A 12,023-nucleotide genomic window follows, 5' to 3' on the forward strand; every position below is an offset into this window, starting at 1 on the left:
CTGCAGTCTGGACACTTTGAAAACATTTGGTCCCTTCATTAAAACAAAAACACAAAAAGGACACCCAGAACTGCTGAGCAGCTGGAATCTTGTATCAGACACAAACGGGTTAACATTCCTTTACCAAAACGTTAGCAACTGGTTACCTCAGTTCCCAGATGTAGACAGAGAGTAGATATGATGCAACAGAGTGGTAAACATGGCCCTGTTCCAGCAATCAAATTTTTAAATTGCCTTTTTTTTCTCTCATTAAAATAGTAGATGTTCTCAGTTTAAACATTTGACGTTTGTGAATAGAATGTAAATGTAGGATCTTTACAAATCATTGCATTGTTTTTATTTACATTTCACCCACATTTTGGAATTAAGGTTGTCACTATAATAGTTATTTAACAACGAAAAGCGTGTAATAGTTAATGAGGTGTTTGTGAAAGTAGACAGACATTCAACATGAACATGGAAGGAGTATCCAGTTTTAGCACTGTGTAAGATTTCCAAAAGGTTGAGCTTTTTTGGTGTCTGTAACATGATTACCGTATTTTTCGGACTATAAGCCGCTACTTTTTCCCCACGTTTTGAACCCCGCGGCTTAAACAACGAAGCGGCTAATTTATGGATTTTTCCTGGGTTTTTCCCGGTTTCACAAACTTCAAGCCAAAAAACTGAACCCCATAACATTAGACCAATGGAATTTCCGAACGTAAACAAAAAATGCACCTCACCTGTGTTCTGAGCTGCACGGCATCGGGAGAAAAAACTTCCATTGGGTGATTTTTAAATGCACGACGATGCCAAAAGATAAACTCCGAGAGAAATAGTTGTAAAAGGAAGTAGGAAGACAGGGAACAATGACTTTCTTGGTCGGCTACTGTTTAGATACAAGCCGTTGTAGCGCTTTGAGTCTGGGTGAAGGGAGAGCTCGCTTCTGGCTATGCTCCTAAAGGAAGCGCAACATATTTCACCCGTTACACTGTGTGTAACGTGACTTTCATCAAAGCCTGTGTAAAGTACATTAGTGTAGTGTAGCGGCTTATAGACAGGTGCGGCTTATTTGTGTAAAAAATAAAAATCTTTGAACAATTCAGTGGGTGCGGCTTATATAAGGGTGCGCTTTATAGTCCGGAAATTATGGTAGGTTCCAACTGGGCATTTAGTATTTAGTGCGCACACACACACACACACACACACACACACACACACACACACACACACACACACACACATATATATATATATATATATATATATATATATATATATATATACATATATATATATATATATACACACACACATATATATATATATATATATATATATATATATAAAAAATAGGAAGCAGACAGTCATTCTGAACCATAAAAGTGCAGTGGATCTGTTATGCTGTAGGAGGGGAGTTTATGGTTTGGCTACTATTTGTTCCCTTAGAGGAAAACATCAGTGCAAATCAATACAACATTCTTTTGATTGATCATCTTCATCCTATAATGAATCCTTTCTATCCTGATGGGAGCGGTGGTCTGCCTTTTTTTATTTTGTACAAAATAAAATATGTATATCATTCTGTCTTGTTGAAGGATAAACCCACAATCTATTTTTACCAGTTCACAATTTAATTTCTTTAGTTCCCCATTCCTGTATTGAGTAAAAGTACAAAGCATTTGTTCACATATTATTTCAGCAAAAGTTCTTTTTACATTTATACTTGAGTAAAAGTACAAAAGTCGTTTCTTTTGAATCGACTTAAGAATCAGAAGTTAAAATCAGAACTATGTTTGAATAATTGATGCAATTTACTGTTCTATTCTCCTGCACATCGTACCTTATAAGAAGAGTTTTTTCTTGTTGCACACACACACTTTAAAAGAATCTTTACTCCACACACACATGGAATTAGGGGTTATGCTTTTAGACTCACACCAGTGTCTCTCTTAAGACAATTTATGTATTCACTGCAATGTATTGTAGCACGGCCTGTTTTTCTGAGCTGTAGTGGAGTAAAGAGTGCAAAATAACACATTTAAATATAGTCACGTAAAAATCTTCCCAAAAAGACCAAACTCTGACGTACACGCGCTTCAAAAATATGCTTAAGTGCAATAACGAAGTAAAAATACCTCGTTATTGTCCAATCCCCATTGTGTAGTTTTCAAAAAGCAACGCATTGTGTGAGTTAAAAGCCTACTCAGCACATTTAGGTTTTTCCTAGAAGTTAATTCAACCTCCTTTGCATTCCTTTTGCTGCCGTCTCGGTGGAAAGCCACTCTCGTAAAACACATCACGCAGCTCATGTGTGTATCCTGCGACGGCCTTTAACGCAAACGCGTGGGCAGAAATGATCTGTAACCTGAACTCTGATGGCTCGTTCTTTTCTGTGCGTTTCTGGTCCCATAGTCATCTCACACTGTTCTAATGCACATCATGGTCCTGGAGAAACATTTCGTTCCAACGTATACAAGCGATATAGAGGACTGACAATAAAACCCCAGTTGACTTGACTTGAGCATGGCCTTTTCATGTACAGTATACGAGCGGAGAGAATGGGTTGGGGGGGGGGGGAGTGTTAGCAGGAATACACTAACAAAGACTTTACACCGGCCAGGTTTGTTTGTATACAGACTTTTATATTAATGTGCACGTTTTAATGTGTTACTCTTTCTGTATACATACTCAGAACCATGGAATTGTTGCGCAGTGTCAGAGCTGTGTAACAGTTAAAGCTGTTTTTAGACACAGGAAAGGCTTCTGGTTTCTTGGTAGCATTAAAAAGTTTGTGTTTTTTAGATGAGAGAAAGAAAGAGGTGAGAGAAAGTCTGCTAAAGTGACAAAAGGAACTGACTTGTTTCACAACATATCTATAAATGGATTAGTATGACACTGTAGTATAAGAGAACCAAAACGCTTTGGAGACAGGCCGTCATTAAAAAAACTTCACAGCCCACAACACACACTCGGGGCTTTTGATGCAGTGGTTATTTTTTCCCCTTCTACATCTTGATAAACGAGTTTATTCTGTAACAGCTCGCAAAACTATAAACAAGCCAAGGGTCGACCAAATCTAAAAGCCGAGGTCCCAAGCGCTCAACTGAACCAATCTATTATGCTTATTTATCTGCTGGCCTGCTTTAAACAAAGTGGCTTCCTAAATAAAGGAATCCCCCCCCCCCGAAACTACCGGGTGTCATCACTCATCAGGCCGAAACGAAACTCCCCAGCACTATTAGAGTTCAGCAGCATGACAATTAATAAGAGGCGAAGCAAAAGTGCTTACAAGCACGTTCCAGTGGGAGAAAAAGATACAGCTGTGACTTTTACACAATAAATGTCTCATAAAGGAATATAAAAAAGTGCAGAGTAAGTTAGCTGAAGGGATTTTTCTTTTTAAATAGAAAAGATCTTGTGCTTAAATACAGTTTTACTGAAGTAAATTTCGAAGGGGATCAGGAGAAAGTGACGTTTATTGCCTCGAACGTTGCCAGAAGCCTTTATCAGTCAGAGCAGTATGATTTATTCAGTTGTACTCATGGGTGTACACTTCTAACTTCTATATGAGCAATAAAAAGGTTCGAACTTTATATATATATATATATATATATATATATATATATATATCTCGATTGTTCTCATCTCTTGTGAGAGGTTGTTCTCACTCTGGTCTGGGCTTTTTTTTTTTTTTTTTTTGCAGATTACAGGGAGGAAATGCTAGGCTTGCGGGGGGAACTGCTGACTAAGAACAGGAAGAGTCTCGGCTGATGCTCCTGTTTTCCAGCCCTAACCTCGAACTTTCTCCCTTTCATTCACATGCAAAGAGCGAACCTCCAGTCTATTCACGAGCTAGTTAGCTCCTTCACACAGTCCAATCGCGCATTTAATGGCCCACGCTGTTTGTTTAAGCTAGCTCAGGAATGTGTTAATAAAAACTTGAATTTGAATTTAAAACCCGGCCTAAAGATCACACGGCTACAGCACAGCCCACGAGCTCCCGAAGCTCTTCATCAAACCGATTTGTCTTTTTTATTTATTCATTTTACGAATTCCTTTCAGGCAACCCTGAAAAAAAAGAGCTTTTGTGTCGAGACATAGGAAGAGCTCCTGAGCTCTCTGTAGGAGGTGGCGATGGCCGAGTCTGATTAAGTGGCTCGAGGCAAGACACCATTTTCCTTAATCATGTGAAAATTTCGTATTTTTTCAAGGGGAATTCTGATCACTGATGTACTTGTGGCTGAATTCAACAATCATTTCAATTTCATTTGCTGGTGGCGTGTCGGAGCAACAGGAAAAGCTCACAGTTGCTGCATTGTGCTGTAAACACATCATAAATATTCCAAAAAATTGGAATACATTTTCTATATCATCACTCCCCACTGTGTTGAGTTCCTTAAATACCGGCCTCAAACTCTTTTACTGCATTCTTTTTTAGTGCACTGGGTTTTTCATGAAGGTTTTTTTCTCCGGGTTTGTAAAAGCAACGATAAAGGGGTTTATTTCACACCAGCGTGTAAAACTACACTCAAGCCAAAGGTTAAGAAAATGTAAAAGTCCCAAATGCTCAAGAGAACTGACAAGAACAGTTAATCAACTCTGTACTGTATACAAAATATACATTTTAACAAAAAAAACTATGCAGTTTCTATACCAATAATTGCAGATAAATTTGGAGAGGCTGAATGACAACATTCAACAACTGATTCTCCTGCAGCAGAACCTCATTATGTATCATTCCTTAATCGTTAGGTTCAACCCTTATTTTATTGTATTTTCTGTATTGTTAGTGTTCTGTGAGTATACCATGTGGGAAAAACTCTCTATAAGAAAAGAACTGAAAGCAAAACTGGAAAGAGGCCTGTGACTGACTAAATCTAAATCAGAAAACGCTGTATACACCGACAGAGTAAACCTGAATGGAAATGCATTAATGTAATCGGTGTTTTGACTTCCCCTCACACACACTGGTATATTCAGGAGTTAATACAGCACACGAGAGCCAACGCTTCATTTTTTGGATAATTGTGGTTTAAGGGTAAAAAAACAAAAACCCTCACAGCTTGTGGCTTTGTGCCATTGTTGGCTCCTTGAAGGCTGCCATTAAGGCGAGTCGTTTGGCACAGTTGTTTGCTCTTTCTGGTGCTGAGGTGCTCGTGTCACCAAGAGGCTCCTCAATCACTTTAAGGAGAACGGAGAAAAGGGGGGGAAAGCCTAAGTGTTCCTGCCTGTGACAGCCATTGTGGTGCGAATGAGAAGGGCAGCTCCGATACGGTTCTGCAGCACAAACGGCTCTTTGCTAAGCAGGACGTCTTGTGCTCGGCCGAGCGGCTCGCATTCGCTCCGCCCACCCAGAGAGGAATCTCTGTATTTGTGGTGTGAATAACTGCAATGAAATGGGCAATGTATCGTTCAGTTGGTTTTAATAGTAGTTTTATGAGGAGAAAAACCCTCAGAAATAGTACACAAAGTGTCATTATTCGCTTTGAGATTTCACTTCTCCCCTTGGTGAATGGCACTGCAGTGTGACATTGCTGGCTCTGCTCTTCTGTTGGCTGAAAGCTTGGGCGCTCTGTGGCTTTGTCGAGGTCACGCTGGCTGCATTAACCCCCGCTTGGCACTTTGGTGAATCTGACTCTCCAGCTTCCCTGTGTCAGACAGAGGAGGGGGAGGGGAAGGTCAGTGACGGATTCAGTGCTTCAGTGTCGAACAAAAAGCGACACTAAATATAAAAATGAGCAGGTCAGCACATTGATAGCATATTGATACATTCTATATATACAATATACCACTAGGAATTTCAAAAGATATTTATGGTTAAATACAGATTTAACTGTAAAGCATTTGACAACAATATTTTAACAATACACATTTTTTCCTGCTTTGAAAAGGCATTTAAATGCCATGTGTGAGAAGAGCAGCTAGTCAAATTTCCATCTCGCCACACAAGTAGTGAACGCTCCCAGGGATTTCCCAAGCTGTACACATGCATCTGCTTTATCCGTTAAATTCGGTCATTTGACTTGGGATTTTACCATTTTTACAAATCTCATGACTGGAAAATAAACAATTTTCACACAAGCAAGTAAAAAAGCAGATACTGATTCTGATTTCATAACTAGCAACCGATCCAAAATTATGCCATAACAAGAAAATAATCAAGACAAGAGGGTGGCTTGGAATCTTTATCACCACTATGAAAATTGACTGACACTGGAGGCTCCTTCCATTCATGAGGCTCCTTCAAATAATAATAAAAAAAATACATTTTGTATGTATATTCTGCTATTAAAGAAACTTGATCAACATTTCCTGACCAATCAGATTAGAGAATTCAGCGCTGTGGTAGAAAAAATTGCAGCCCCAAAACTGCTGCTTGCTAACACACACCCAATCATTGTTTACATGATGAGAGTCAATGCCTGGTAAAACTACCCATTATACGATTTCAACCAACAAAATTTGACATGTGTATCAATCTTAAATCCCCTAGAGTTAAAATGGTACAGCCTGGGAAACTAATTTTCTCCGACAGAGAAACGTAAGATGCTATTACCGCCAAGATCGATCCTCGAGGCAGATAAAGAGTTCCAATTTACCAATATCCTACTGTGTCAGGCAAACAAGCTCTCCGTGTGTTTAGTTACCCCTACCAAATCCTCAATCGCAATTAACCCGGGAAAAGCTCGGGGTTGTTATCTCGCTGTTAACCTTAAAGACCCAGTAGGCATTTCAGCTCCAGAGCACAAAGGCAAGTTAATGTGATCTGAGCTGAGATCCTCATGTGTTGTCAGGTGGGCAGCCTGCAGTGAACCCTAAAGGGTTATTTTTTTATTCTCCTTAGACCTGAAAAGTGACACAATCGTGGCCTGAAGCATCCCGTACCATCACAGATGCTGGAAATGAATCAAAAACAATGTAAAGGAAATAAACATTATAAGATATAAAACCAGTGCAGTTTATGGATCGATTGTGAATAAGAAGAGCACTACTCATTCTCTGTATTGAAGAAAGCTTGAGAGAAAGGTTCACACAGCATATGGTTATATAGGATACTAGTTTGTGTAAATAAATAAACAAATAGATAAATATCTATCTATCTATCTATCTATCTATCTATCTATCTATCTATCTATCTATCTATCTATCTATCTATCTATCTATCTATCTATCTATATTTATGCACACACAAACAATAACTCAATTTGTAAAAGCTGATTCAAGTTCAAGGCTGCAACTGTAATTCCCAGCCTCCTACCAGAAAAAAACTCTATACCCTCAACTTGAAATTTCTACTCATTAATTTGAAGTAGTCTTGCATGACCTTGAATCGATGTGGCTGCACACAGCAGCAGAAATAAACGAAGAAACACTTCTGACCTTTAAATGGCTAATACTGTACATACGAGTAGTTGCTTTAAATCAATCACTGTACAGATATATTCGCTTATAAAACCCAGAACACTTTGACTCGCTGTGTGAAGGACAACATACTTCTCACAGATAGCCTGCTAGATCATGGCTAAAAAAAAGAACCCCACTGATATGTTTTTTTCCCCCCCTAATACACTATATTACCAAAAGTTTGCGGACACCTGATCGTCAGTGTGGTATGTGTTTTTTGAGTCCACATTTAGTCCCGATTCGCTCTTAAAAATTCCCTCCATTCTTCTGGGTTCCACTAGATTGTGCTTGTGGACATTTGTGTTCATCAGCCACAATGGTGTTAGGAAAGTCAGGTACTGATGTAGGTGAGGTCAACATTCCAATTCTTCCCAAAGGTGTTCAGTAGGGTTTAGGTCAGAGCTCTGTAGCGGGCCACTTAAAATCTTCCTCTCCAAACCATGTAAAGCATACCTTCATGGAGCTCTATTTGTGCACTTGGGCACTGCCAAGATTTCTCTTATTATATTATATTCTATAAATATAATATAATTATATAACTATAATATATATTATTATAATCTTATTATACCACATCCGGAGACATACAATTGTGTGCATCCAACTTTGTGGTAACAGTTTGGATAAAAGCCACATATGGCAGAACCACACATGGTGTCCCAATACTTTTGTCCTCATAGTGTATCTGAATTAGCACTCGAGACGAGCTAAATCCAAGAACAAGTGGGAATCTGGAATTACGTCATTTGTGAGAGTGCTTTCAAGCTACAAAGTTTAAAAAAAAAAAAAGTTTGATGATAAACAATCAACAAATAAACAATAGGGATGATCTGAATGATGTATATTCCTGAAGTGCTACTTTACTGTTGATGCTATGAGCAGACACTTGCTGAACTCTGGGTTTATGGAGACCGTTCTGACTTTTCAGGTCAAGGAGGCTGTTTTGTTGTACAAGCTATGGGCTTTAGTGGAAAGCAGCATAAATACAAATTCGCATATGAATATCTGCCAAAACTCTCCTCATCACATATACTGATAGTGGATGCGAGTTGAAAGACAGATGTTTACCTAAGGGGTTACCGTTAACTAGCTTGTTTATTAGCCGACGCCGTTGCTGAATGGTGCAGGAAGCTTAGCAGCCTCTTTTGGGAGGGCTCAATGTTTTTCAAATGTCCTTAAATCACCACTACATCAGTGAGCATGAATGACATCAGTGAAAGACTGATGAACTGATGAAGAACGTCATGCATAAAGCGTACAGCTAACACACCCTGCCACCTCTGGCTTCGAAACGGAACAGTTGGCAGTGACGGGCGTAATTATGCAGTCAGGACTGAAGTCGGAGCTCATGATGCAAGTTAAACGCAGCAGCTCTCATCAGCTGTTTTCTTTTTATCTGTCTTGTCTCATTAGGGCTGAGCTTGGGGGAAACGAGAACGTAAACAAGCTGTCCAAGAGCACTCTCCTCCGACAGATCTGTCAAAGTTTTCAAAGCATACCGGCGAAGACGTGAGAGGATCGCATGCTGCCAGACATGACAGAATAAGTCAGATATGTTTGCAGGGCAGACGAATCAGAAATCGAGGAATCCCTCTTTCTGCAAATGTGTACGCTCTGCCGGTTGGGACAAAATTGTTCTTTTTAATATCGTTCGAGCCCTTAGAATGAAAGAGCACGCCGGCGGATGCAATAAGCGCGCGATATTAAAAACGCCATGTTACAGACGAGCGCTCGGGAGCTGAGCTGTGTAAATGGCGATCGGGAGAGAGTTGGGGTGTTCGCCGTCCGTGCAGGCTGCTGAGGCAACTTCTAAGAGCCTGGAATATCGATCTGGTGAGATAATTTCCCATTGATTGCTGCTCTGTTTGGGGGGCTGCTGCCGAGCAGTTTATTACCCACAGTGCAGCTAGGGAGACGGGCCAATAATGGGCGCAGTGTGTCCACGGCACTGCTGCTACTTCATCATCAGCCTCGCCTTCCCTTCCTTTCCTCCTCCCCCCCTGCGGTTCACACGCCGCTCTCCTGCTTTTCTCCAACAACCGAGCAGCACACAATAGCGCTTTTAATGCAGCAGGGTGTGTATGTGTGTGTGTGTGTGTGTGGAACGGACGTGGGCTTTTTGCATATGGAAATGGAGAGCCATTGAGACGCTTGTTCGCTGTGAGAAGCCAATAAAATCTAACGATCCATAATTAGAGATGTCCCAGGAATATAAATGAGAGACGTTAATAAAGCCAGTGCTGTGAATAAAACACACAGCTTTATTTCTCAATCGTCTGGCGATAAAATAAGGGAAAATTCGTCGACGAAGGATTTGAAATAAGAACAACTGACAGGTTTTTAAAAGGAAAAGACAAAAAATAGCAAGAACGACATGAGCTCGCGCCTACAATATCAAGCGATTCGCTTCTAAAAACTTTAAGGAATCATTTCTTTTCTTATATGTGCTTCTTTCTCATACTTGGACTTTACATTTTGCCTTCACTTGAGCATGGCGATCCAAACCTGTTCCAGCATGACAATGCTCCCTGAGCACAAATCCAGCTCCATGAAGATACGCTTTTCATGATTTGGAGAGGAAGATCTCGAGTGGCCTGTTATAGAATTCAGACCTCAACCCTACTGAACACCTTTGGTATGAATGTGAACGCTGACTGCACCCCAAAACCTCCTCATCCAACATCAGCACCTGACTTTACTAAAGCCCTTGTGGCTGAATGAACACAAATCTCCACAAACACACTCCAAAATCGAGTGGAACATCTTCCCAGAAGAGTGGAGGACATTGTAACGGAAAACGCTGACGAAATGTGGAAGAGGTGTTTGTATGTAGAAAAGTCACATACAAATCTTATGCTCAGGCGTCCACAAACTTTTGTCCACATAGCATAGATCAAATGTGCTAGCTAGCTTTAGTAAATGTAGCGGTTGTGATAATGGCACTGAATGTGGAATATTTGTTGATATTTCATCAAAGGCAACAGTTTGCGATGAAAAGGTCATTCTGTGACTCTTGGCGGTTTTAGGGAAGAACCGCATATGACAGGAGAGGTCAGGTGTCCCAAAACTTTAGTCTATATAGCGTATTTATTAGCCTATAAACCGAAACATGATGAATGGTAGCTTTGGCTTTAAGCGTTAAAAGCGAGCCTTGCATAACACGCGTCATTCACAAGTCATTCAGCAGTGCTTGTGATCTTGCAGCCTGATACGTTCTCTTGGTGTGTAACAGCGATACGGTTGCTAATATCCTCTCCTCACAAGTAATAAATGATTACCTGCTCCTTTACATTATACTGCTACACACGGCTGCTCGAAATCAATGTCTTGACATTTCCAATGCGTGCCAAAGAGCTAACAATCCCATTAGAACACCGTGAAATAAATCTGTGTACCGAACAAACCGTCCCAATCATAAGACAATTACGCTCCAGTTTAATCCTTTGCTCCCCCACACACACCTCTGTTAGGAATGAAAGTGCTTGCATTTCGCTTCAGAGCAGACGTACGAACTCTGTGCCTGGGCAGTGGTGCGAGAAAACACTACTATACAAAAACCTCAAATCGCTGAGGCTGAGATACACAATGCTGTGCTACACAATACTGTATGCTAAGTTTCTGCTTTTTTTTCTACTCTCTTGAGCAGCAGTAAGAATAAATGTTTTTTTTAAATACATTTGAAAACAACATGCTTTACATTCCATTTACATACTGCTTTACAGTATATCTACATCCCGTTTCCTGCTGTGGACAGTAAGGAAGTATTTTTTTTTACTTAAAGACATTTTTTAAGTATGTGTACCTGAATACATTTACTCCACACCTCACTACTGTAAAGCGAAGACATAAATTGCCCTCTCACTGTGTGTCTGGAACAATACTAATCTCTCTCCTAAGCTACTGTATGATGGCATAGTGCTCAGGAGAATGGAAGATTCAGCTACAGCAATTGTTCAACTATAGTTCTGATAGATCAGTACTTTTACTTTTGATACTGAAGCTCTTATAAGAGCACTTTTACTCAAGTAGAAATGTTAAAAGGAGAACTTTTATAGTCAGGGGGTTTATGCTGTACTCAAGTACAGAAACCATGTGCTTCTCTTATTTACTATTGCTACTGTGTAATATGCTTTCGAATTAATAACTGCATAATAACCGCCCACACATTCTTTTTAAGAATCCTGTCTACTGAATTGATATCAATTCTATTTTATTTGTATAGTGCTTGAACATTGTAACAAGGCAGCTTTACACAAATGATGAGATCATACTTTTTACATTCATTAAATAGCCACTATATGTTTATCCTTAGGCAATAATTAGCTTTATAAGATATAAAGAAAGAATACATGTATATTTTTGTTTGCTAGTGTCACTGAGAGTGACAAAGGGGAGAGAGAGACACTATCCCATAATTGTGTTTCCTTGGCTGCGGGGTAAGTCAAAGATTCAGATTATTATTATTTTGAGATTTATTTTTTTTTAATTATTCTAACCGGTTTGACTTGGGCAGGACTATATTTGATACAAATTATAATTAGCCATCTCTATAATTAGCCATCTCATACATTGCTTTGTCTTAAATACACCAAAATAATCTAACTTTCTATAGGCAGTTTTTCATTATGAACATTTTT

General features: G+C 39.6%; 1 protein-coding gene across 2 annotated transcripts in view; it reads right to left on the reverse strand.

Annotated features, from left to right (window-relative positions):
- Window positions 1–5,388: 5,388 nt before the first annotated feature.
- Window positions 5,389–12,023, reverse strand: part of trip4 (thyroid hormone receptor interactor 4) — a 56,758-nt gene continuing 50,123 nt past the window's right edge. For both annotated transcript variants that reach the window (XM_046857465.1, XM_046857464.1), the window contains exon 13: window positions 5,389–5,630. In XM_046857465.1, coding sequence (XP_046713421.1) covers window positions 5,572–5,630 — 59 coding nt within the window. In that variant the 3' untranslated portion in view covers window positions 5,389–5,571. The remainder of the gene's footprint in view (window positions 5,631–12,023) is intronic.

The sequence above is a fragment of the Silurus meridionalis genome, chromosome 9 (assembly GCF_014805685.1).
Source record: "Silurus meridionalis isolate SWU-2019-XX chromosome 9, ASM1480568v1, whole genome shotgun sequence".
NCBI lineage: Eukaryota > Metazoa > Chordata > Actinopteri > Siluriformes > Siluridae > Silurus > Silurus meridionalis.